A 27870-nucleotide genomic window follows, 5' to 3' on the forward strand; every position below is an offset into this window, starting at 1 on the left:
TACCAAGCATGTGGAAAATTAAATAGCCTTCACGCTTTGTTCGGTTTTTAGGAAACTGAAAAGTCTACCACACAAACGGCATTTACGTGGCGGAAAAATCAACGTCTTCATTTCTCTGTAGTTTAATAATAATGACCGCAGGACAGCGCGTCCTCTTACGAAGTTTTTGACGTCGTGTTCGTAAACGGATTTTCTCAGCGTTCGGGTTTCAGATTCAACACATGAGCGACTAATCTTCAGTGAATGGTTTTGAAGTTAAAAGCCTAGATCTGCTTGTTTTTTTTCTTCTCCCCCCAATCCTGTTGGCCTCTTGTGAAAGAAGGTTTGTTAGGCATCAAAGCGAAGAGAAGTCTGACAAGCTGTGTATATCAGATATCGGCCATGCAAGTTTGTTCTTGAGAACTGTGTGTGTTGCTCAAATTCGAGTGAAACAGCTCCAGAAAATCAGCACCGGTGTTGCAATCTCCAACACACACTCACACACTCACACACACTATAATTATAGCGGACACTTGAATCTATGGTCTCTGGAGACAATCCATGAGTGATGGTTTTATTCAGTGATGATGTTTAATGGATCTGCATTCAGAATAAGGAATAATTTTTTCACAAAAATACCACCCAAATATGTGATAAAAGGGTCTGCCTTTATGACCCAGTCAATCACCTGACTTGAATCCAATTCAACAAGATTTAAAGACAATATGTTTACAAGAACGGGCCAAAATCACACTTGAACACTGCGACCCATTAATTTCTTCATACAGGAAGCGTCATGAAGCTGTCATTACAAACAAAGGCTTCTCCACGACGTATTAAATACATTTCACTTAGCGTGTTCAGTACTTTTTTCCCGTGTCATTCCTCTTTATTCCACATATCTTTATTTATTTAATGTTGTGAATTCTTTATATTTCCGGATTTCTTGAGTTAAGACTGATGTCTGGTGAAAATTTCATGTGAATAACCTCATTGGAAATAGATTTACTGAAAAAACATGTTGACACGTCCAATACTTATTTCCCCGACTGTACCTACTCTTTGTTGGGAAGTGCAGCTGACTGTTGTGTTCAGCCCCCTTTCATATCTTTCACTGATTCAGGGTTGGTTAGAGTCGTCTGGACATGTAGCGTCATCGTCATGGAATTAAGCTCTCGTACTGTGTGAGCATTTTTGTCAAATACAAATCCATCAAACGCACTATACACAATGGGTGAGATTTACTGTGCAAGTTTTTCCACTGATGGCGCGCACATGCTGTACACGCCCAGTCAAAGTCACACCACTAATCCAGGCGCCATTGCTCTAACGGTTGTCTAGAAGGAATGGTTGATGAATTGCTTGATATTTTATGAGACCCAACACTTTATGAGAACTAATCTGCTGATCGTCAGGGATAATACGCAGTATAAGTAGCGGATTCACAAACCATTGAGAGATCGGTTGCTTTCAGTGCAATTTTATTTGTAGAGTTGATTAACAGAAATCCAGATGTGGATTTAGATCCCCAATGAACAAGCCAGAGGTGACGAAGAATTCTTCATGAGGAAGAATCCTTGAAAGGAAGCAGACTCTAAAAGGAGCCCATCCTCTTCTGGGTGACACACAGTTTTTGGGAATATAAATCCTTACAGTGTGTTGGTATAGAAAAATAAAGGCAAATAATACTAAGTCCTGGGATGCGTAAAAAGGACAGTCTTGATGATTACAGCAGCAGAAGGTTTCACGATAATGACCTGGTCAATCGATGTGACCCCAAAGTGCTACCATGAAAAGTGCCTGCAAAGTGAATATTGATAAGAATCTGACAAGGAACTATAAAAGAATTCCCATGTATGGTGTCTTTCTGCTAAAGTCAGATCTACAGATGCAGTTTGTGGTTTCAGAGGCAGGATCCAAGCTTAATCCAGAGTCTAGCAGAGCGGATGACTCTGAATTTTCTATGGAAAGAAACCCACTCTCGCCTTAAATTTGGATAAGCTGGAGGAAATGTGTTTTCCACGTTCATCAGCTGCAGCCTCCATCCAATTTCAGATTCCAGATTTGTGTAGTGGGAGAACACATCTGCATGTTTTGTAAAGTGCTGAAACAGGTCCTGGAGCATGATTTGATGTTTTTTGTATACTTGTTAGCTGGATTTGGTTTGATGAGCCAAATGTTTAGACTGGACAATGGACAGAAGGAACTAAAGGGAAAGCTTGGACGTTACTGGGAGATAAAAATACCCAGAGGTAGACCATCAAGTCTTTCTTTTGTCTTTAAACCTGGTTATGTCATGTCTTAATAAGACCACCCTTAATCCTACTGATTAGGATCGTTACAGAAGTGTTTTTCATCTTCCATTTCTGTCCCAATCTTGGCAGTGTGCTATTGCTAGACAGTATGCTAGGCTTTTATTTGTAGATTTTTCTCCTGCATTTAATACGATTCCACAAGCTCAGGTTGGGTTTTGTAAATGTGTAAATGCGAGTGTGGCTGGTTGGTTGCTTGATTTCATCACTAATACATCACGGTAGGTGGGAACTTCTTGAATACTGTTTAAAAAGAATCTCAGGGAAATTCCTCAAGAAATCAGGTGAGAAAACGCCAAGAATACATTTCTGGAAGTTCTAGGCGAAAAGAGCGTCTACTTTTGAAGATGCTAAAATACTCAATTGTTTTTGATCACAACATAAAAATAAAGAATGAGTGTGTCTAAACTTTTGACCGGTAGTGTAAGTCAAGTAGTTTTCTTTTTAATGTTTGTATTTTAATGTGTTATTGATGTTGTGTATTTGTCTGTCTTTGTCTGTATGTGGTGGTAAACTTCCATGCTACAGAACAAATTGCGACTAAGGGGGACAATAAAAGGTTACTATACTAAAACCGGTGTCCTGGTGAAATTCCCTCATTGGCCCTTATCAATCATGGCCCCCTAATAATCCCCATCTCTGATTTGGCTACATCACTCTCCTCTCCTCTCCACTCATAGCTGTTGTGTGGTGGGAGTTCTGGAGCACTATGGCTGCCTTCGCATCATCCAGGTGGATGCTAGACACTAGTGGTGGTCCTGTGTGTCTTCTCAGTTATGTGTTTAACGTCTCTTTTTGTGTTCTTCATCTGGGTGTTTGCAGGGAGAAGAAGGACTTCCAGGAATTCCAGGCGTGGCTGGCCCACCTGGGGAAAAAGTAAAATGACTTCTCTTTCTTCTTTTCATTATTTCACATCCTAAGAGATTAATGAATAGAGATGAATAGAGTCTTCAGTGTGAATCTTATGGAATTTAGATGATGCTTGTGCCTGAACTGAATCGTGCATGAATTAATTTTCCTGCACTATTTGAGCATGTATCATTAGCACATTTATAGAAGGGACTTATTTATAATTATACTATCCGTTGTTACCCAGATGAGGACAGGTTCCCTTTTGAGTCTGGTACCTCTCAAGGTTCCTTCCTCATATTTTAGTCTCATATTTCACGTCTCAGGGAGTTTTTCCTTGCCACTGTCGCCTCTGGCTTGCTCATTAGGGACAAATTCATACATTTAAAATGTATATTCTGAATTGATATATTTCTGTAAAGCTGCTTTGGAACAATGTCCATTGTTAAAAGCGCTATACAAATCAAACTGAGCTGAACTGAGTTGAATTGAATTGAAGGAATGTTGGTCAACAACAGAATCTGTACTCAAGGGTGAATCAGCCAACCACAGGCCAATCCAGATCAGTTTCAGGCCAATTTCAGATCAGTCATTCAGAGGACAGTCCCCACGGAAATGGGCTAAAATATGACCTGTATCCTCACAGCTCCAGGGTCCTTGGGTCAATTCTAAGGACCATTTAACATATTCGTTTGCTGGTAGATTCAGTGATAACTGGAAATTGTTCCTAGGTGTGAATGAGTTTGTTAATGTGTCCAGTGTTCCCAGTAGAGGCTTTGGTTCTACCATGACCCTGATCAGAATACAGTGGCTACTGAAGATGAATAAAATAAATTCTCATTCTCATGAAGTAAAAGGTCATCTAGGGATTTCCAAGTGACTGCAAGGGGAGTTGGTTTATGGCTCCTCAGTTCTCCTAGTTGGTCCATGACTGATAGCTTAAGCTTTTTGTATAAAGTGTTGGTAAATGTGTTAAGTATGCATTGTTAAATAGGTCGTCCAAAGGACATCCTTATATCTCCATTGATGTTAGAAAATGTTTTAGAAGCCACATGATCATAGTTTGCCCAGATAAACCTACTTTGTGGATTTTTTTACCTGAGGTTTAGAAAAGGAATTTTTTTAAATAGATAAGAAAGGCTGTAGGCTCAACTTGTTTGGAGAAATTCATCCCACCATAGTTCATTTCAGAATGAATAAAAATGCATATTGGTTCCTAATTTCATTTATTTGTTTTCACAGGGAGATCGTGGTCCAGCAGGGCCTTTGGGTCCCCCAGGAGAGAAGGGTTCAATGGTAAGAACACTAATCATTGTTTTAACAAAGCAAAGATGTTGATGTTTAGACTGCTTTTGGGTTTTGTCCATTAATGATCATATGTGGCATACAATTTAACCTCATATCATACTTCTTAGATCTATACTGAATTATTGGTGACTTACTGGGTATTGCTTTCATCTGTTTAAGGGCTATCCAGGTTTGCCAGGAGGTCCTGGAGATGTTGGCCCACAAGGCCCACCAGTACGTTCTGTAATCAATTGTGGAATAAAAAATTGGAATATATCAATTAGTTCAGTGCAAGAAAAAAAAGATGGTGTGATGTGAGGTAAAATAACCTTTCTCCTTTACTACATCCCTCTGCTTAGGGTCTGACGGGTCCAAGGGGTACTCCAGGTATTCCTGGGACAAAAGGAAGGAGGGTAAGCCACTAAATGAAGTATCTCATTTTTTTGTCCATCCTTTTTTAGCTCAGGGGTTCGTGCCCTTGAGTTTCATTCCTTGTTATCGTTTGTATGGATGAAACCGACTACAATGTCAGAGTAACATATTTCTAGCTGGGAGCATTACACTAACTCTCTTTTTGCTGGTAAATTGGGGATCTTCAAATCATCTCACTGTAAAGGACTCGTGATTTGCAGAACCCATGTGGTGGCTGCTGTACTGTCTTTCATCTTGCACAAGGTTTTATATAATTTGCTCTTGAGGTTCTTCCAGCTCAGTGTCCTCCATCTGTTTCTTGTGGATTGCGTAAATAATGGATCATAACAAGTTCAAATTGAACTCGTCAACTCTTTACATCAGAAAGCTCTCAATGAAGTGAGACAGTGAGGATCAATCAGGATCTATAAACCAGAACTGCTGAGCAACTAATGCCCTTATGAAGAGTTTGAAGTGTGTGCTTGCGTGCTCTGGGCCTGCGTCTTTTTGATGCAGTTTACAGTGACCCCTTATGGTCAAGATCAGAATGACATCCACTAGTCAATCGAAACGTGTGGCTGGCCATCAAATCTGTTTTACTGTTGATTCAGTGGTGAAGTTTTGTGTCTACACAGGATACCAGTCTGCTACATGAGTGAGTAAAGTATACCACAGCATGTGGAGGCCAGACGATGAAGCCATGCTACTGATGGCTGCATGTGTGACGGTCTCGGGTCCCCAGTTTATAACATCATTAGCTATTTTCTATCTGATTGTACAGGAAGCTTTTCATTTATGTGTGTGTGTGTGTGTGTGTGTGTGTTTTCACTTATACTATTATATACGTACAACACACACATGGTAGCGCTTACCACATAGGCACAGATGGTTGGATTGTTTAAGCATGACGTTGTGGCATGACTTCCTTTCCTGTTTATTTCCATGTCTTAGACTAGATTCTAAAGCAAATTAAGTTCAAGTGTGGATCATCTTGGTTTTTTGTTTGGGATCTGTTTTTCCAAGCATATTTTTGTAGTAGTAAGTAATTGTGATGGCAGCTTGCGGTTTTGCGTAGATTTGCTAATATGATGCAGTCTCACTGACCGGGATGATGGAAAATCGGTACAATTTCCAGGGGATTCTCTATTAATACTTTTATTAGCCTTGTGCTAGGCTGAGGATTGGGGATTCCACTCCTGGATAACCACAACACAGACCGGTTAACTGTTACTGAAGCGTATTTGCTCGCTTCTGGTTGCTTACACCTTGATGGTTGGGATCTACATAGAACTTACAAGGGTTCCCTTGTAAATGAGTCAAACTGAAGAACCTATTGCTAGGTTTTTTGTTTTTTTTTTCTTTCTGCTCATATCAGGGGCCAAGAGGAGCCGATGGACCACCCGGAGAGCCAGGTCCAGAGGGCATCAAGGTACTAATAGTACTCATTATATCAAACACACCCCCACATACCGACACACTTCAATTGTTTTTGTCTTAACTCAATACAAAGCTATTTACTTTGCTATATACAGGGAGAAAAGGGCGGCCCAGGCCTGAAAGGAGCTACGGGGTTTGTTGTAAGTCCATCAACTTAGTGCTGCATGATACTGATCAAATCAAATATTGTATTTTTATACCACAGTGCTGTTGTGATCCATGTGTGTCTTTGCAGGGCAAAGCGGGAAGTCCAGGGAAACGAGGCTCTCCAGGGCCACCGGTACATCCACATCCAACAGTTCCAGTTCATGTAACAAGACCGTATTTTCCGGATTATGACACTCGTACCTCAATTCTGTCAGCATAAGGGCATCAGTATATCAGTATATATATATATATATATATATATATATATATATATATATATATATATATATATATATATATGTGGCTTTGCTTTATTTTATATTAAATTTATTAAAGAATGAAGATGGGATCGATTTGTTAATTGATGGGATTGAGTGAACGTCCAGCCATAACATGACCACGTGATCATGCGTGACGCAGTCTGTGAGAAGGTTGTCCATCCTTTGTTTGTTTTCACCCAGCGAAACTAATCCCATCTTAATAGGGCTCCAGAGTCTTGAATATGAAAAAACGTCAAATAATAAAGAATGAGCTGACGCCCTACTGTCCTGCACTTGACAATCAGGAGGACATTGCATTAGTAGTTTTGGACAGTTGCTTAATGGACTGTCCTTAACCACTTAATGCACCTGCACTACATACTGTACAGTGACGGACACCGGAACTGTTTATTCTCAAACCTTTCTACTAAACCTTGCCTTCACTTATTGCTCCATTTCCCCTGTATTCCAGTTTTATATCACACGGTGTCATGTGAACTGCTGACTGTACAGTAGAAGGAAGTAGACGGAGTCTGCCATTTTACAGCACACCCTCTCTGTCATTAGCGCTGGTGGTGTGTGTATGTTATACTAAACTTTTAATAGACTTTTAATAGCCTGAGGATACAGTGCATCGTATCCCCACTTCTCTTACACTTTCCAAATGCCTTTAGACCCACAGCGCCCTCTAGTGCCACAAATAGAGCAACTGAGGCTAGTGTACACACTTTGATTTCAAATCAGTCAAACATATTTGGTGTTTCCTGCTCGGACATCTAATTTTACTTGTCAGTGCACAACAAAAAAACAAACAAACAGATTATAAGGTAGAAAGTGCAATACAGCAGTAAGCAGATTTACTGATTTAGTGCACACGTGTTAACATGAATGAAAGAACAAGTTCTTCCTATGTTCCTGAACAAAGTCCCCAAAATTCACAGTGGCTTCACGTTTGGCAAAACAAGTGTTTATTATCCGCCAGGCCACACGTTGCCCACGGATGTTTCTGTTCCTCGTGGCCAGCCAGTTCCCATGCCTGAAAGAGATAAGAGTTCCACAATAATAATCATCAGGAACAGATTTCCAGGTCCGGTTTCGCATGATGCTATCCCACCGTGGTAATGGGAGCGGGTTGCGTGTAGATTCAGTGCATCCTGTAGATGATAATGAGCCGTGTAAACAGGGATGAAGGGAAAACATATGAAGCGGTGCTGGTGACACATCTGAGAGGAGTCTGAGAAACAGGCTGCAGTCATTTCCTGGTGGTTTAACAGCATGCGGCTGGTTTCTCGCAGACAAATAATCAACGTCGCAGAACACAGCATGGCTGAATACACCGCAGTTCGACTTACTGTATCTCACTACAGCGTAATGAAACGCAGAACAGCACAGTTCACACGTTCTTTTACTTTTAAAAAGTCAAAAGCAAGGACATTTAAACCGAATCATGTTTCACTTTAGCTGTCGTGCAATTTCCTGATGTACTTCTGTTCTGCTTCCATACAGAATGTTTACACAAAGCTTTTAAATCCCAGGCAGTTCCCTGAAAGCCATTTTGTGCGCTTACTCTCAGATTACTCTCTTCTGATTTCCACGTCTTTCCTCCAGCGCTCTTGGATCCTTCTTCTCACACTTGGATTTTCTTTTACTTGCTCTCATTTCATGCTAGCTTACATTCCTGGAAACACTCAGACTTCCTCAGACTTCCATGTCCTCATTCTGAGACTTCCTATGACTTCCTCCTCCTGACTTTTTTAGACGTCCTTATCCTCACTCTGGGACTTCCTCTTCTTCACCCTGGGACTTTCACTTCCTCCTCACTTTTGGACCTTCCTCGGACTTCCTTTTCTTTACTCTGAGACTTCCTTGTCCTCACTCTGGGACCTTCTCAGACTTCCTCCTCACTCTGAGACTTCCTCCTCAGTCTGAGACTTCCTCATCCTCACTCTGGGACTTCCTCCTCTTCACTCTGGGACTTGTTCTGACTTCTTCCTCCTCTTCACTCTAGACTTCCACATCTTTGCTCCTCATACTTTTGTCATTGGAAACAACTAATGCTACAGTGTAGGGTATATTCTTCATTCTAAAATCTCTTACGCTCTCCAGAATTCCTGTCCTATTTATGATCATTTCATTAAACTTCAGAAAAATGCTAGTTGATGGTTTCTTGTGTGGAAATTGTTTACATGTAGCTCCAGTGTTAGGGATTCAAACTCAATCTCACATTCCTGTAATTGACAGCATGCAGCCACACTCACTGCATACTTCTCCTCTTATCTGTGAATTTATAATGTCCTGGATAAGGAGATCCTATCTACACAAAAATAGTCAATATGGTCATGACCCAGATATGTGTATGTATGCAGGTTTGTAATGTGTGTTTGTGTGTCTGTGTGTGTGTGTGTGTGTGTGTGTTTGTAGGGTGTTGCAGGTCCACCTGGAAGTTCTGGTGAAAGAGGACCTCATGGTGAACCTGTGAGTATTTCAGCTTCGTTTCATAAATTTTAGGCCAAATTGGTGGTTTTGGGAGTAGGGGCATGGATTTTTCCTACTGGCGTTTTGTGTGTGTGTGTGTGTGTGTGTGTGTGTGTGTGTGTGTGTGTATCAGCTAGTCTAAACATGTGTTCAGTCGACAGGCCCCTAGTTGCTCCGTCTGCTGTAAAAACACACCGCAGCTGTTTGAAGTAGCCGTACTGTTTTTTCATTCTTTCATACACATATACACATCAGAACACACACACACACACGCACACACACACGGCATCTTCCCCAAGGTCATGTCCTTTATCGGGTTTGTGTTTGCCACATAATTTGGCGATGACAGCTGCTCTCTTCACAATAATATTGCCTCAATCACATTTATTTTGCTAAGAGTGTTGAGTTCTAGCACGTAGCCATGTGCGTGTGTGTGTCTGTGTGTTATGCAGAATAATGGTATGTGTTTGAGTGCTGAGTTACGTAACCGAGATTTCAATCTAATGATGTATTTGTCTATTAGGGACCTAAAGGGCCACCGGGGGAACCGGGAGCAGACGGAGAGCAAGGACCTGAGGTAACACACAGCGTTCCATAATAATGCTTATAAGTGCAGCAATCTCTCTCTCTATCTCTCTCTCGCTCTCTCTTTCTTTCTCTCTCTCTCTCTCTCACACACACACACACTCACACACTCACTGTCAGCTAATTAAGTTAAAATGTTTGTAATTGTAACTGTTTGTAATTTCTTTTTTTAATGCTAGTTTGTGGGTTAATCTGTTTACTATAACGCTAGTTCAGGTTTTAGCCTCTTTACTATAGCGCCGTGTTTATTGTAATGCTAGTTCACGTTTTTGCCTCTTTACTATAGAGCCGTGTTTATTGTAATGCTAGTTCACGTTTTTGCCTCTTTACTATAGCGCCGTGTTTATTGTAATGCTAGTTCACGTTTTTGCCTCTTTACTATAGAGCCGTGTTTATTGTAATGCTAGTTCACGTTTTTGCCTCTTTACTATAGCACTTTATGTTTATTGTAATGTTAGTTCACGTTTTAGCCTCTTTACTATAGCGCTTTGTGTTTATTGTAATGTTAGTTCACGTTTTAGCCTCTTTACTATAGCGCTTTGTGTTTATTGTAATGCTAGTTCACGTTTTAGCCTCTTTACTATAGCACTTTATGTTTATTGTAATGCTAGTTCACGTTTTAGCCTCTTTACTATAGTGCGATGTGTTTATTGTAATGCTAGTTCACATTTTATCCTCTTTACTATAGCACTCTGTGTTTAATGTAATGCTAGTTCACGTTTTATCCTCTTTACTATAGCACTATGTGTTTATTGTAATGCTAGTTCACGTTTTAGCCTCTTTAACGCTATGTGTTATTGTAATGCTAGTTCACGTTTTAGCCTCTTTACTATAGCGCTATGTGTTTATTGTAATGCTAGTTCACGTTTTAGCCTCTTTACTATAGCACTTTATGTTTAATGTAATGCTAGTTCACGTTTTAGCTTCTTTACTATAGCACTTTGTGTTTATTGTAATGCTAGTTCACGTTTTATCCTCTTTACTATAGCACTCTGTGTTTAATGTAATGCTAGTTCACGTTTTATCCTCTTTACTATAGCACTTTGTGTTTATTGTAATGCTAGTTCACGTTTTAGCCTCTTTAACGCTATGTGTTATTGTAATGCTAGTTCACGTTTTAGCCTCTTTACTATAGCGCCATGTGTTTATTGTAATGCTAGTTAACGTTTTAGCCTCTTTAACGCTATGTGTTATTGTAATGCTAGTTCACGTTTTAGCCTCTTTACTCTAACGCTATGTGTTTATTGTAATGCTAGTTATCGTTTTAGTCTCTTTACTCTAACGCTATGTGTTTATTGTAATGCTAGTTAACGTTTTAGTCTACTATAGCACTATGTGTTTATTGTAATGCTAGTTCACGTTTTAGCTTCTTTACTATAGCGCTATGTGTTTATTGTAATGCTAGTTCACGTTTTAGCCTCTTTACTATAGCGCTATGTGTTTATTGTAATGCTAGTTCACGTTTTAGCTTCTTTACTATAGCGCTATGTGTTTATTGTAATGCTAGTTCACGTTTTAGCCTCTTTACTATAGCGCTATGTGTTTATTGTAATGCTAGTTCACGTTTTAGCTTCTTTACTATAGCACTATGTGTTTATTGCAATGCCAGTTCACCTTTTATCCTGTTTGTGAGTCAGCATGACATAATGCTAGTCATGTTTTCCCTGTTTACTGTAAGGCTGGTTTGTGGGTTAATGTGTTTATCGTAATGCTAATTCAGACACTTTACTATAATACTATTTCATGGGTAGCTTATTTAATAGAATTACTAGCAAACTGAAGTTCATGAGAGTTCCTTTTTGTCTTGAGAGGAAAAGGTGCAGTGTTTTATAATGAGTACTGTGTGTTTCTCTGGCAGGGGCCTCCAGGACCTGAAGGTGAACAGGGACCTGCTGGAGAACCTGGATCCAAGGTAAGGAGTTCTAACCCCATGCTAGTGCTAATAAGTGCAACATCAGAGCACTTTTTCTGGAAGCCTGTAGAACTGTTGAAATGATTTGCATAAATTTTATTCGACTGATGAGTTAGCATGAATGTAATTATTTTACCATAAACCATTTTGTGAATCTCATCAGATGAGGTTTTATAGCCATGTTCTTTAAAAAATTTTTTAGAAAACATGCTGAAAAGTAATGGCACCCTTCATCTACAGCTGACTGAGGTGTTTTACATTAGGACAGAAAAAGGCGATGATGTTTACAAATTATTATTATTATTATTATTATTATTATTATTATTATTATGCACCTGGAATATAACCAAATAATGAATACATTTATTACATTTTATGGTGAAACGTACACTGACATAAATAATGACGCAAAGTCATTTTAAGTGAAATGGAGTACAGTTAAGGTGTGGCGGAATTGAATTCTGGATTGTGATTGGTCAGAAGGTGTTGATTCATTTCCTGTATCAGTGGCTCTGACAGTAGCGCAGGTTTATTCATAATTAGCGCGGTCGTTCTGATACGTTATCGTTTCTATGGTTTATTTAGCATGCTCCAGTGTCGGCGCTTTGTAACAGTCAGAGGTAACACCTGTAGCGTTAAGTTTTCCGACACCTTCAGGACGGAGGATTCTTTTTACGCTTCTTTGTGATTTCTTGGTAACACGACAAGTTGCATCTTTTAACAGGAACTAACATGTTTTGTCGTGTCGTGTGCAGTGTGTCTGTCTGCAATGATATATTTAATCGATCGGTATAGCATGAGAAAGGAATCTGAAATGTACTGTACAGGGTGAGTTTACAGCAGTGTGTCTTATTCTGGAAAATAGTCTTTATTGGACATTTCTGTTCACTCATGGAAGGTCTGATTCTCTTCCCTGTAGGGTGAAATCGGACCTGCGGGTACTGAAGGAGAGCAAGGGCAAGAAGGCGTAAGGGTGAGTCCACATTCTTGCTCCTTAATTACAGGTCTGAAGGCCTCAGCTGTGTTTTTATTCTTTTCCCTCGAAGACTTTGTGTGTTCATGCGCACTGTCTGATCTTCTACTGTTACACCATAACTCAGTCAATCCCCGTGTTTTTGCCTATGGTGCGTTATATTACTGGCACTGATATCCTGCTGTTTTTAACTGAAGAAAAACTCTCCTGTGAACTGAGTGGAGGTTTTAGTTTGGATTAGGCCGGCTGTGGCTCAGGTGGTAGAGCGGGTTGTCAGTTCGATTCCCGGCCCACGTGACTCCACATGCCGAAGTGTCCTTGGGCAAGACGCTGAACCCCAAGTTACTCCTCATGGCAGCTCTGCTACCACTGGTGTGTGAGTGTGTGTGTGGATGAGAAACAGTGTAAACCACCTTTTTTATAGAATCATTAAGGTTATATAAGTGCTGACCATTTACCAATTATGAAATGTGTGCACTCGGGCTGCTTTCACACCTACGTTTGTGAACCATGGAAGCCCCACCGTGCAACTTACAGGACTTAAAGGATCTGCTGCTAACATCTTGGTACCAAATATACCAGAAGATACCAAATATACCAAAGCACACCTTTAGAGTCAGAGCTGTTCTGGTGGCACAAGGTGAACCTACACAGTATTATGCGGGTGGTTTTGATGTTATGGTTAATCAGTGTAATTCACACAGTCTACTTCATTCAAAAGTACTTATGTAGCTACAAATGTAGCTAACATATAAGGAAAGATTAACACTGCCAGTTCAGCTAAGTTCATCTAAATTATCACCTGTTGCTAGGTATCGGTAATATGGATGCCTGAAGACGCTTTAATGTTACAGGTAATTTACCTAGCTAGCATGTTAGCATTTATACAAACAAAAATGTCAATATATAAAATGACTTTATATAATAACCATAACAGACCAGCTTGCTCTCAAGATTAGATTAGATTTCTTTTGAGGACGTTGTTTGTCTTCACTGTAGTTTTAGAGGCTTTAGGGAAAATGTAAAGAATGTGGCCTGCTTGTTCGACCATTCAACAACCAAAATATACACACACTGTTGGTTTTAGTTACAGCGGCGTTGAAATGTTGAGAATATTTTCCATTCAGCATGCTGTAAATCTCCTCATAATCACTCACTAGCGTACGAGACTCTTTTTTCACCATCACTTTGTCCTCCATGTTTCTCTTTCTCAACCTGCGACTTGACTGGAGGTCGAGAGGAAAATGGCAAGGGTGAAAGCAGCTTTATGAGGGCTGTAATGATGAACACTATTTCTACATTGTTCTAAAAAAAATTTTTAAATGCCAATCCTCTTAGAAGGTCTGCTGTAAACCAAATTTGAGCCTCATCTGACGTCTCATTAGGTGACTTTACAGGTGCCATATTGTGAATGTTTCATAATTTTCCACCATAGGAGAAGGAGGAGGATGATGATGATGATGATTATGATGACTATTAAAATACCTGTCAGGTTAAACATACATACCTTCCCTGAAATTTGATGATGCGCTTAAATTAGAGGTTCATGACTCTATACAGGCCTCATTATAATGTGTGGGCATATATTTTTGAAAAAGCCCAAACTTGACTGATTTTCATCATCCGTGGTAATGGAATCCTTTTAAATTATGGTAATGGAATGCTTTTAAGAGTTTTTCCCTTTAATGTGTGTGTGTGTATCTGTCAGGGGCCTCCAGGTCCAGCAGGAGAAGATGGACCTCAAGGAAAGGATGGGCCAAAGGTCAATAAACACCAAACTTTTTTTTTCCATTCATTTCCATTCCTTGACATTTTTATTCTGTCTAAGTGCACCTTCATTGGTTTAGTGGTTCTTCTGCTTTTGCTCCAGGGTGAACAAGGTGACCACGGTGCTATGGGAGAGCCCGGTGAAAGGAGCGAGGTCGGTGACCCCGGACCTCCAGGACCTCCTGGAGATGCCGGCATAAAAGGATTCCCGGTGAGTGCATGAGCGTTCGAAATATAGATTTTATTTATGTTTTCTAGTTTTCTTTAACACTAATTATGATTTCTTTGCATTAGGGACCAGAAGGAAAACAAGGATCACCAGGCAAACGTGGACGTCATGGAAAGAAGGTAAAGTATAATTTAAGACTTACTATACGACTCATGACGGACAAGAACAACGAAACAGCTCCAGCCTCTGCTACCTGGGCTGTTGTTTTTGGACAGGAGTCAGTGGATAGCTTTTGCATCCCAGAGAGCTAGACTAGAGACATGAAGTGCTTACGGGAGACAACCGTGACATTTAAACACTCACCACTGAGACGCCATCATTGTGTTGATTTGTATCAGGGCGACCACGGTCTGGCGGGACAGCCGGGTGAGATGGGTTCCGCAGGCGAAACTGGACACGAAGGAGAGCGAGGACTAAAAGGAGCTCGTGGAACCAGAGGACCACCGGTTAGTACCTAAATGTGTTCTTGATTACATCACTTCCTTCCTTCCTTCTCTTCCTCCATTTCAGTTTGCAGAATAGGTGAATTACCAGGCAACTTCCTGTTTGTCTTCGGTTAATCCGTGTAAAAGTCACTATTATTCCGAGAAAAGGCGATGTCTGTTTTTAATTTTGGCATGTCTTGGTTGCGCACGATTCCGACCTTCAACTTGGGTGCATTTTTTATGAGCGATTTCCGGAATTGAAGGCCAGTAAATACATAAATATGACAACAAAAAAAAACCCAGTACGTGTTGATGCGTCTGCGCAACAAAAATCTTAATCTTAATCATCTGATTGAAGAATCAACCGAAGCAGCCGTGTAACCCGACTCTGAATACGAGTAACTTCCCGGGTTGAACGTGTAAATACTAACTTTAAGACTCTGATTATGACCCTTAACTATAAAGCCTGTAGCTACTTGTGAGTCAGTTAAGCTTCTAGGATGCTGACGTCATGTCTATTTTTATTTCTTTAAATGTTCATAGATGCATAAGAAACATCCAGTTTAGCTAAAAAATAGCTTTAAGTGCTGTTGGTGTATTTTTTCCAGTCTCATGTCAGTGGTTCAAACAAAACAGACCTAAAGTCTGTTAGGTTTTCAGTTCTTCTCAAAGTTCTGGTTGGAAATAGAACAGCTCACAAAGCTGCCAATGTATCAGTTTTTTTTCCCCTTAAAAGCTGAAACACTTGACAAAGATCAGAACCACAGCTCGATCCAACAATGTTGTTGACCTTTTAGCTGTTAGACTCCAGCTAGTCTAAACAGTAACAGAGTCTGGACTTGAATCAAAGACTCCTAATGGGATATTATGTTGTTGTTTTTTTGAAAGTAAATCCATTAAGGATTGTTAGCATGCTAAGCATGAATCAATGTCTTCTGTACACGATGATGAACACACCGAGGAGAAGCAGAAATACACGCACCAAAACCCTTCCCCAACTTGGACAGAAAACTTACTTTTCCGAGCTCATTCCAGCAGAAAGAGACGCAGTTTCTAGGAATGTGTTGGTTCTGAACCTGGGATTAGATATAAAGAGAACTTTCAGGTGGCTGTAAGCAGTCTTATTTCAAACACAAACTCGTTTTTCATTCGTCTGTGTGTGTATATGTGTTTTTTTCATTTCGTCCAGGGTCAAGCCGGAGTTATGGGACCGCAGGGGGAACCAGGAATGGAAGGGTACACAGTGAGTTACTTTTGCTTTTATTGAAAACAAACATGCACACACGGTTAAATGCTAAATCGCCCCAGGGATTCCTCGCACGGTATGGCAGATTAATAAAACAGAAACTCTCAAAAACAAAAACAGAAACATTCTTCGAAATAATTTATACCAAACATACCAAAGTCCTCCACACGCACACTCGGATCCACACCAGGGCCTAACCATAAATTCTTCAAATATACATTTGAAGAATATAAACAACAAGGCTCTTACAAGATTTTCCTCACATTTTGACTCAACATTCCAGAAAATCTGTGTCACATGTGTATTGCAAAGGATATTCAGAAGTGTCAGAGTATTTTGGCACCCATTCAATAACGGTGTTGTTATCTCACAATCCATTTAAATTTACAGCATTTTGGCAGACGCTGTTATCCAGAGTGACATACATTTATCTCATTTATACATCTGAGCAGTTGAGGGTTAAGCACCTTGTTCAAGGTAACAGTGGAAACTTGGCAATGCTGGGGTTCAAACTCATGACCTTCTGACCAGTAGCCCAACGCCTTAACCGCTGAGCTACCACTGCCCAAGCCAATCACAATTGGATTTTTATGGGTTACACATCAGATCGTCTGATTTCTGAGGTCTGAAATTCCTAGTGGAATGTTATGTTTGTTAGTCCTCTCTGCTAATCTTATGCTGAGCATGCAATATAGACTGTTCTGGAAGAACTGTGACATCCTGTGGGTTTTGTGTGAATTTTACATGGTTGCAATTTGTCCCAAAAGTCCCATTCATCCTGGATTTGTCTTCCATGTGGAGGTGAGGTAATGCAATATAATTATTACCGGAGTATCTCTGGGATTTTAGCCCTGTCCAGATCAGTAATGCCAATAATATTTTTACAGACTGCATATGAACTGGATGTCTGGAATGACTAGAGTATATAATACCTTCTATAAATTATTAAAAATATATAAAATTTTATATGCATCTCCAAACGAATTGACATGTTGGGAAAGATCAAGGTACGATACATGGCCTTAACCCTGACCATCACACCCATATGTGCTTGCTGACCGTCCCGTTCTAGATTTATTATTTGTGTTCATTCAGCTACAAGAGCGTTGGTGAGGTTGAAATCAGGCACTGATGTTGATGTGAGGAGTCTCCAGTTCCAGTTCATCCCAAAGTGATGTTCAGTGAGGTTGAGGTCAGGGTTCTTTGCAGGACACTCGAGTTCTTCAACCTTCTTCCAACCTTCACACCACGTCTTCATAGAGCTCGCTTTGTGCACAGGAACATCATCATCCTAGAACAAGTTTGGGCCTCTGAAGTTGTAATTTTACAGCGTTCAGAGACGTTCTATACAATTGTGTGCTTCGGACTTTGTGGCAGCAGTTTGTAGAAGAACCACATATGGGTGTGATGGTCAGGGGTGCACATACTTTTGTCCACAGAGTGTTGGTCCATCATCCTGTTGGAAAAGAGGTTTTGTGCTCAATTCTAAACACCAAAGTTCACAGGAAGGGTTTTTTTGATCTGTGAGAACATTCCACCAAGGAACATGCAAGTCTGTTCTTCACATTCCGAGAAACAGGCGAATAGAACTAAAGAATGAGACAACATGAGTAACAGGAATAGGATAAAAAATAATCAACAGTGCATAGTGTTTTATGAAGGAGTTTGTCAATATGCCAAGATGTTAGCATTTAGCTATAATCATGAACGAACGGTGGTGGTTTCCGAACATTAGCTAGAGTTTTGTGTAATGTTTCTTTCCTTCTGTATCTTTTCTGAATTTAGGGTCATGCTGGCAAGCCTGGTCCACCTGGCCCCCCAGGACCTAAAGGTGAAAAGGTAAGTAGCATCATACGGATCTGTGCATGTTATTTCTTTAGCAGGAATGTGAACATGTGCTGGCTGTGGCACTACTTTGTGACTGCAGTATATTTGTGTGTGTGTGTGTGTGTGTGTGTGTGTGTTTCCTCAGGGTTATCCAGGAGAGGACAGTAAGACTCCAGGACTGCCGGGGCCCTTAGGTGAACCAGTAGGTCTAGATCTCCTTACACCTCCTATCATTACACACCACCACTTCCTGTTTACCAAACTCGCTACGTGTCAGCCGGGTCCTTATCGACCAATAAAATGTTAGAAAATGATCACATAACCAAGTTTGAACACCATGTCTGAACGTCACTTTTGATTTCATCACGTATCATGCTGAACGTACAGTAGCAAGTAAATGAAATATTTCATCTTTTAATCGAATTATAAGTCAACCTGTTAGAATAATTTATTTATAAATAGCAACATGGAAAAATGTTTTAAACAACCTCTACTTCCTGTCAAAAAACGTCAGTCGTGATACATCTGCTGGTATTTTACATAACATGGTGCTATTAGATGTCTGGAATTGGTGTGTGTGTGTGTGTGTGTGTGTGTGTGTCTGGACAGGGTCCTCCAGGTGAGAGAGGTGACCGAGGAGACCCAGGAGACAACGGATATCAGGTGAGTCTTCAAAGACTTCAGGTTTGTCCCAGGATAAATTTAATCCCAGATTCATTTTCGATCCGTTTCCTGTAAAATGAATGGTTCTTCAATCCCCAGTTAATCTCGTAGAGAGATGGAACGAGAGACGAGGAGATGTGGAGTAATGTGGGTGTGTGTGTTTCAGGGTCACGTTGGGGTCACCGGTGCTCGAGGGTCAGTGGGACAGCAGGGAGCGCCAGTGAGTACACGAGTTTAATCTGTAATTCCTTTCGAAATGGTTTCTATTTTTTATTTTTTTTTAGTATTTTAATCTGCAGTACACAGTCTAAATAACGGGAGAATAATCCACATGTACCTTTACTACACCATAACAGATCTGCTTTTTAATTTGGATCATTAAATGTTTTCAGTCCTTTTTAGTAATTATGGAGTGAATTTTTTTCATGCAGTGGTAACGTTCTAACCAACCACACACGTTTTTATTCGCTTTTGTATTGTGATCTTTTTCATTACATCAGTAAATATTTACCTGTTCGTTTTTAGGGATTACCTGGACTGTCTGGAGAAACAGGACCTAAAGGAGATAAAGGAACTCAGGTGTGTGTGTGTGTGAGAGAGAGAGAGAGAAAGAATGAGAGAGATTGATAGATAGAGAGGGTAGAGAGAGAAAGAGGAAAAGAGATATGTACAGCGCCCTCCATTATGAGCAAAGAAGGCTGTGAAAAAAAGAAAGGCTGTGTCTTTATTGTTTAAACTTTTGATCTTTTGTTCAAAAAAATTCTCAATATATACAGTGTCTTTGTTAAATATAGATAGATAGATAGATAGATAGATAGAGACAGATGGACAGTTAGAAAGAGAAAGAGAGAGAGGGAAAGAGACATAGATAGATAGGTAGGTAACTGGCTGAATAACTGTATTCAAATAAATGATAGTACTTGGTAAAGTGTGTGTGTGTGTGTGTGTGTGTGTGTGTTCAGGGACTACCAGGAAAGAATGGTGCTCAGGGTCAGACGGGTTCTCCTGGTCCAGAGGTAATCGTTTATGGCTGTTATGCTAGTCGCTGTGCTGTAAGAGGAATAAAACACTCGGGGACGTGCTGTTACAGGGAAATGATCACCTTCAGAGTGGTAACGGTCACTGCGCTTCATCGCACCACCCTGTCCTGTCGGTGGTTATTTTCCTATAACGGCGTGCCACAAAGTATTTAATCTCTTCCAAACATTCAGCTAGTTAACTGGATAACTAACACCAGCTACAGATGATGTGAATTAGTTAAAGTGACGCTGGCTTCTGAACGGAGCGCTGAGGAAATGGGTGGTTTTGTGTGTGACGAGTTTGTTGTGTGTTTCAGGGACCTGTAGGTTTGCCAGGGCCCAAGGGGATGATGGGATATCCAGGACCTGATGGTCTTCCAGGCTTGCCCGGGCTACCAGGACTGCCTGGTTTGATTGGTCAAACAGTAAGTTGAATTCTCAAATCTGATTGGTCAGAAGCAAATCTCAGGTTTCTATTAATGCATTCATTCTAATACAGTATGTTGTTCCTATAGCAACAACTAATTTCACACTGCACATTAATTCAAAACGCGTATCGATCATTAATATCGTGAAGCTTTCTGAATGTGTACGGAAGGAGTCTCCAGTGTCGGAGGTAAAGCTGTAACGTTTTCCGATGTTTTTTGTTGGACAGAGGAGTTTACGCTTCTTTGCGGTTTCTCGGTAACATGACAAGTCTCCTGTTTTGATTGACAGGGTCAGCATGGCACGTCAGGCATCGAGGGGAGTGCGGGACTTCCTGGACCGCGTGGTGAGGTCGGGCTGCCTGGTCCGATTGGAGACAGAGGAGAGCCTGGAATACAGGTACGTTCTTCTCTTCTCTTCTCTTCTCTTCTCGAACCCTTCCTTGAGTTCACCTGTATGACCATTTCACTTCTGTTTGCTTTTTTCAGGGAGAGAGGGGTTTGCCAGGTGACAGGGGGCCAGCAGGTGCTAAGGGCTTGCAGGGTGCCCCCGGAGACCAGGGCAGAAAAGGCGATCCTGGGGTCAAAGGACAACTGGTGAGAACCAAACTCCAGTTGAATATCTATGAACCATCAGCCATCAGTCAGCAGTGTTTTTTAAAACTGGCGTACAAGCAACTTGCATACTTGCATACTACCTGCAGACTACTACGCTTACTAGTATAGCAGCACGCTTCCATACTTCTCTACTAGCTTACTTTTGTACATTAGCGCACTTGCCCTTTAACCGACTGCTAATAGATTGCTTATTGGCTACTTTATCTAGCATACTTGCATGCTTTCATAATAGTGTGTGTACATACTTGCATACAGTATTATCCCACTAGAATACTAGCTCTTGTGTAATAATGCACTGGTATACTAGCATACTTGTATACTAAGATACAAGCTTTCTTACATGCTGGCCTACTTGAATGCTAGCATTTTTACATCCTAGCATACTTGCGTAATAATGCACTGCTATTCTAGCATATTTGCATATTAACACATTAGAATACTTCGTGCATACTGGCACACTAGCCTACTAGCATTTTTTACTTGTATACTAAGACATTAGTTTTTTTGCTAACTTGCAAACTAGCTTCTTTTTTTTTTTTTTTTTTTTTTTTTTACAAACTAGCATACGTGCATATTAACCTACTAGAATACTAGCTTTCTTGCATACTAGCACACTATTCCACATGTGTGGTGGCATTTTACAATGTAGCATACTTGATGTAGGACTGAACTGCAGCCTCCCCTCCAGACAAACCCTTAAAAAAACACGCTTATCTTGTTTTGTTTTTTTTTAACACTTCTCCAGACGTCGAAGCTACTAAATCTGCTCAGGCTATTAAGCGAGCAGCGAGCGGTGTCTGATTAAACACACTCCTCAGTGCTCAGAGACACTGCTCGTGTTAGAGACGGACGAGTTCAGGGGAAGAGAAAGTTCTCAGGTTTCCTACAGAACACAAAGATGATGGTGATGCTGAGACTCCACACACATTCCAGACGTGTGTGGTCCAGATCAGCTTAGCTCGGCTGTCAATCGTATGTGTGTGTGTGTGTGTGTGTGTGTGTGTGTGTGCAGGGGGAAGTTGGAGACCCAGGCATATTAGGATTTCAGGGTTTCCCAGGACCGAAGGTACATAGGCACACACATATCATTAGCATTCTTGTTGAAGTTGTTATTATTATTATTATTATTATTATTATTATTATTATTATTATTATTGTTTGCTGGGTCCAGGGTCCGAGTGGAGATTTAGGCTTTGCTGGAGTTCCAGGACCCAAAGGACCGCTGGGTACACTGGTGAGGAACATCACTATCGTTTTTCTATTTTTTTAGTTTCCCTTTTTATTTTCCTTCATCCTTCCCCCTGTTTTCTAATAATATAAACATTAAAAGTATGAAATAGTGCACACACACACACACAAACATGCACGCACACACACACACACACACACACACACGCACAGAAGTACACAGTGATTAAAAAAGTAATACACAAATCATAACTATCTTATATTGTAGATTTTTCTTCACTCCGGTATTCTCACAGCGGCTTTACTTTCACTCTTCCTTATTTGCATATCTTCACTACTACTGCATTTTAATACTTGCATACTTAAATAAATATACATAAATGTATGCTTTCATACTTGCATACGTTTATGTACTTGTACAGTATATCTCCATTCTCACCCATATCATACTCGCATACTTACATACTCACACACTTTCATACTTGCACGCTTTCATACTCGCACGCTTTCATACTCGCATACTTTCATACTCACACACTTTCATACTTGCACGCTTTCATACTCACACACTTACATACTCACACTTTCATACTTGCATGCTTTCATACTCACACACTTACATACTCACGCTTTCATACTCACACACTTACATACTCACACTTTCATACTTGCACGCTTTCATACTCACACACTTACATACTCACACTTTCATACTTGCACGCTTTCATACTCGCATACTTTCATACTCACACACTTTCATACTTGCACGCTTTCATACTCGCATACTTTCATACTCACACACTTTCATACTTGCACGCTTTCATACTCACATACTTTCATACTCACACACTTTCATACTTGCACGCTTTCATACTCACACACTTACATACTCACACTTTCATACTTGCACGCTTTCATACTCACATACTTTCATACTCACACACTTACATACTTGCACGCTTTCATACTCACATACTTTCATACTCACACACTTTCATACTCACACTTTCATACTTGCACGCTTTCATACTCACACTTTCATACTTGCACGCTTTCATACTCACACTTTCATACTTGCATGCTTTCATACTCACATACTTTAATACTCAGACACTTTCATACTTGCACGCTTTCATACTCGCATACTTTCGTTTTTACACATTTCCATGTTGCATACTTAAAAAAATGCTTGCACACATTTATACTTGCATACTGTGCTTACCTGCTTGCACACTTTCATACTTACATACTCAAATACTGCCATGCCTGCATTCTTAAACATTTCTATAATTTTCAGGGTTTCACAGGTCCTGTTGGTCCAGTCGGGATGATCGGCCCGGTCGGAAGACCTGTAAGTAGCTGCATGTTACACTCTCTCTCTCTCTCTCTCTCTCTCTCTCTCTCTCTCACTCTTTCTCACACACTCTCTCTCTCTCTCTCTCTCTCTCTCTCTCTCTCTCTCTCTCTCTCTCTCTCTCTGTGCATTTGCTTTAGCTCATGTATGTGTTTGTGTCGTCTCTCAGGGTCTGCAGGGTCCTAAAGGAGGAGCAGGCGAGATGGTGAGAAACTCGTTTATCTTTCCTCGGTATCATCTTAATATCTCACCTGTAAAGACTCAAGACTCTGAGAAAGTTTTTCTTTCATTTTTACTTATTTTCCACATTTCAACTATCACAAATATGAACAAGATGGCATTTTTCAATTTTACCAACTTTTGGCCTCATCACAGGAGCCATGTTGTTTAAGTTGTAGATCAGTGTAGGCTCGCTTGCTGCTGGGAATAAAAGCTGAATAAACACACACACACACACACACACACACACACACACACACACACACACACACACACACTGGTATGAATGATGAAGCCTAGCTGCAGTGTTATATTCTGGCCTGTAGGGGCAGCAGCGCACCATCACAGATCTAAGGCTCTTTCATGAAACACATTTGCACCCCAGTGCTGCTGAATTCCGGATTCTGATTGGTCAGAAGGTTAAGGTTTCTACAACAGCCTCTGACAGTCGTGCAGCTGCAAATCACAGGTTCATATTAAAGCGCTCGTTCTTTAATACGTTATCATTTCTATAAACGTGTGGAATTGTTGACGTGGTGAATACATTACTTAACATTTATGGAAGGAGTCTCCAGTGTCAGAGGTAGATCTGTAACTTTAAGTTTTCCAACATCTTCAGGACAGAGGAGTTTATGCTTTGGCAACATGACAAGCTGCAACGTTGTTGTTGTTGTTGTATTCATTTTTTCTCTTGCCACAAAAGGGACCCCAGGGGCCACGCGGCACTCCAGGACCAAGGGTAAGTGAGTGGAGTCATCCAGTGCCACTTTAAATACCATACTTTTCACTTTTATTATATACGTCATTTATATTTATGTGTAAAACCAGTAGCTTCTTGTAATTCTAAAATTCGGTAAAATGGAAGGTGTTCACATCTTGAATGTGTGTGTTGGCGTTAACCATCGAGGAGCAAACTACACTTCGGTTTTCTCAGATTTGTTTGTTTTGTTTGCTTTTAGGGTCCTCCAGGTGCTCCAGGACCACCGGTAAGAGAATTTGTGTTCATCTTTAATATTAAGGCCATGTCCTGAAACTCATGCTAGTACAGCGTACAGTAGGCCTACACATACATGAGCTCACAGACACCCATGATTGGCTAGTGTCACTCTGATTAACTCTCTCTGGAGAGAGAGTGTTCGGCATGGCCATCTTTGCTCTGTTGAACCCCCCCGGCCACGGATAAGTCTGGCGTCGTTGGGATTCAATCTCACGACCGCCAGCCTATAGTCCGAACACTTTTCTGTTGGGCCACCTTCGAGCCATCTTGGAGGTTTTTCAACGTTGATAATGACCCACTACGTTTAACTGAACACATTTAAAAAACCAGTCTGGATCTACCTCCGTCGGCCAACGCGTGTTGCTCGGCTCTCGCTGACTGAGTGGGGTTGGGTAGCGATGTGCAACTTGCGGCTCCGCAAGGTCCCGGCAGAACTCGTTCTGCCACGATGCACAGGTTCATTCTTAGGAAATGAAGTAGGATGAATGGAAATGTTTTAATAAATAAAGCTGGCAGTGGAGGCTGATTACTGGAGAAATGATTACTCGTAGATGTGTAATTTCACTCCAGGTCAAAGATAAATATTCAATTAGCTAGTCATTGTTGGTTACATCTGGCTGACCTTCAGAGGAGAATCATTTTCTGTGTGTGTGTGTGTGTGTGTGTGTGTGTGTGTGTGTGTGTGTGTGTGTGTGTGTGTGTGTGTGGTTGAGGCCTGTGAAGTTGAGTCACGATGGTTACTGGAAAGTTCGTGGTAGGGTTTACAGGATGCGACCATACTGATATGCGGGATTGTCCAGCAATCCTGACAGCACATTAAGGACACACACACACACACACACACACACACACACACACACACACACACACACAACAGATATAGACCCCAAATTTACAGAATTGTATCTGAGCGCCTCCAGTTCTCTGGCAGCTCTGTGAGGACAAATGCGATGTGTCAAGCTTATTGTTATGAGTGTTCTGATTTCTGGGAAAAGGAAAACCTACGCTGTTTAAACATCCGAGGTTAAATGGTTCTAGTGTAAATCACCGAGCCGGCGCAGATCTACACCAGATAAACGAAATGAACATACAGCAACTGGTTAATTAGATGTGTGGTCCGAGGACGTGAGGGCGTGTTCCTTCTTCTTCGGGTTAACGCAGGTCTGATCTGAGGTCCGGGTGTTTGACTGAGTTGTGGTTACATTACAGAGACGCGTGGGAGCCATGACGACCGCCATGGAATACGACACACCGGTGCGTGAGGTACCGAACCATACATCTGCCTGTCTCTCTCTCTTTCACACACACACACACACACTCATAACTTCATTGTTTTATTCTGAAAGTTTTTCCACCATAGCTCAGGGATCTTCATCAGGCTTTCTGAGGAAATCTGAATCAGACATGAAAGGAGGTCAAATGTGAGATTCTAGTCAGGACGCGTGGCTTCGCTTCACTGTCACAGAGAGACAGCTGCTTTACGCAAATTCTGGACATGCAAATAAAAAGAGCCAGAAAAGTTATAATGCAAGACTAATATTTATTGAATACATTGTTATTAATAATTATTTACAAATGAAATAGGTGGAAAAGGAGAGCAAGAGAGAGAGAGAGAGAGACTAAGCAAGAGATGGAGAGGCACAGAGTGAGAGAGAGAGAGAGAGAGAGAGACCAAGCAAGTGAGAGAGAGCGAGACACACAGAGAGAGAGAGACCAAGAGAGAGAGGCAGAAACAGAGAGTTGTGGACAGAGAGAGATGGGGAGAGAGAGAGGCAGAAACACAGAGACTAAGAGAGAGATAGAGTGAGACAGATAGAGACAAAAATAGAGAGACAGTTGGAGAGCGAGAGAGACAGAGAGACCAAGAGAGAGAGACAGAGCGAGAGACAGACATCTACTGTAAATGGGGTTTTTATGATCATTTTGTAAATTGTAATAGTAAAGTCAAAGGGAAAAACAATTCATATTGCAAATTTTCATCGAGGTGAAAAGACGAGATGTGAAGAGTGACGGAAGTTTAAATTAATTAACGAAAGCAACATCAGACGTCACGGTGATTCCGACCCGGATACAGAGCTTACTGAGCATGAATTATTCAATACAAATTATACGTCTCTTAATACGTTACGTCTCTTTATACGATACGTCTCTTTATACGTTACGTCTCTTTATACGATACGTCTCTTTATACGATACGTCTCTTTATACGATACGTCTCTTTATACGATACGTCTCTTTATACCTTACGTCTCTTTATACGATACGTCTCTTTATACCTTACGTCTCTTTATACGATACGTCTCTTTATACGATATGTCTCTTTATACGTTACGTCTCTTTATACTTTACGTCTCTTTATACGATACGTCTCTTTATACGATACGTCTCTTTATACGATACGTCTCTTTATACTTTACGTCTCTTTATACGATACGTCTCTTTATACTTTACGCCTCTTTATACGATACGTCTCTTTATACTTTACGCCTCTTTATACCTTACGTCTCTTTATACGATATGTCTCTTTATACGTTACGTCTCTTTATACCTTACGTCTCTTTATACGATATGTCTCTTTATACGTTACGTCTCTTTATACCTTACGTCTCTTTATACGATATGTCTCTTTATACGTTACGTCTCTTTATACGATACGTCTCTTTATACGTTACGTCTCTTTATACGATATGTCTCTTTATACGTTACGTCTCTTTATACGATATGTCTCTTTATACGTTACGTCTCTTTATACTTTACGTCTCTTTATACGATACGTCTCTTTATACTTTACGTCTCTTTATACGTTACGCCTCTTTATACCTTACGTCTCTTTATACGATATGTCTCTTTATACGTTACGTCTCTTTATACCTTACGTCTCTTTATACGATATGTCTCTTTATACGTTACGTCTCTTTATACGATACGTCTCTTTATACGTTACGTCTCTTTATACGATACGTCTCTTTATACGTTACGTCTCTTTATACGTTACGTCTCTTTATACGATACGTCTCTTTATACGATACGTCTCTTTATACGATACGTCTCTTTATACGATACGTCTCTTTATACGATACGTCTCTTTATACGATACGTCTCTTTATACCTTACGTCTCTTTATACGATACGTCTCTTTATACCTTACGTCTCTTTATACGATACGTCTCTTTATACGATATGTCTCTTTATACGTTACGTCTCTTTATACTTTACGTCTCTTTATACGATACGTCTCTTTATACGATACGTCTCTTTATACGATA

At 40.5% G+C, this 27870-nt stretch overlaps 1 protein-coding gene across 4 annotated transcripts in view; it reads left to right on the plus strand.

The window, feature by feature from the left end:
* Positions 1–27870, plus strand: part of LOC108276222 (collagen alpha-1(XXIV) chain) — an 88674-nt gene that overhangs the window by 55003 nt on the left and 5801 nt on the right. For 2 of the 4 annotated variants that reach the window (XM_017487715.3, XM_047160219.2), the window contains 32 exons: positions 3114–3167; positions 4383–4436; positions 4608–4661; positions 4787–4840; positions 6214–6267; positions 6371–6415; positions 6511–6555; positions 9104–9157; positions 9681–9734; positions 11601–11654; positions 12574–12627; positions 14336–14389; positions 14498–14605; positions 14689–14742; positions 14962–15069; positions 16238–16291; positions 18080–18133; positions 18267–18323; positions 18731–18784; positions 18951–19004; positions 19310–19363; positions 19747–19800; positions 20121–20228; positions 20521–20628; positions 20718–20825; positions 21859–21912; positions 22018–22080; positions 23332–23385; positions 23558–23593; positions 24311–24346; positions 24567–24593; positions 25814–25867. In XM_017487715.3, coding sequence (XP_017343204.1) covers positions 3114–3167; positions 4383–4436; positions 4608–4661; positions 4787–4840; positions 6214–6267; positions 6371–6415; positions 6511–6555; positions 9104–9157; positions 9681–9734; positions 11601–11654; positions 12574–12627; positions 14336–14389; positions 14498–14605; positions 14689–14742; positions 14962–15069; positions 16238–16291; positions 18080–18133; positions 18267–18323; positions 18731–18784; positions 18951–19004; positions 19310–19363; positions 19747–19800; positions 20121–20228; positions 20521–20628; positions 20718–20825; positions 21859–21912; positions 22018–22080; positions 23332–23385; positions 23558–23593; positions 24311–24346; positions 24567–24593; positions 25814–25867 — 1929 coding nt within the window. The other 2 variants (XM_047160217.2, XM_047160218.2) reach the window with 2 other exon arrangements.

The sequence above is a fragment of the Ictalurus punctatus genome, chromosome 15 (assembly GCF_001660625.3).
Source record: "Ictalurus punctatus breed USDA103 chromosome 15, Coco_2.0, whole genome shotgun sequence".
In the NCBI taxonomy this organism is placed as follows: Eukaryota; Metazoa; Chordata; class Actinopteri; order Siluriformes; family Ictaluridae; genus Ictalurus; species Ictalurus punctatus.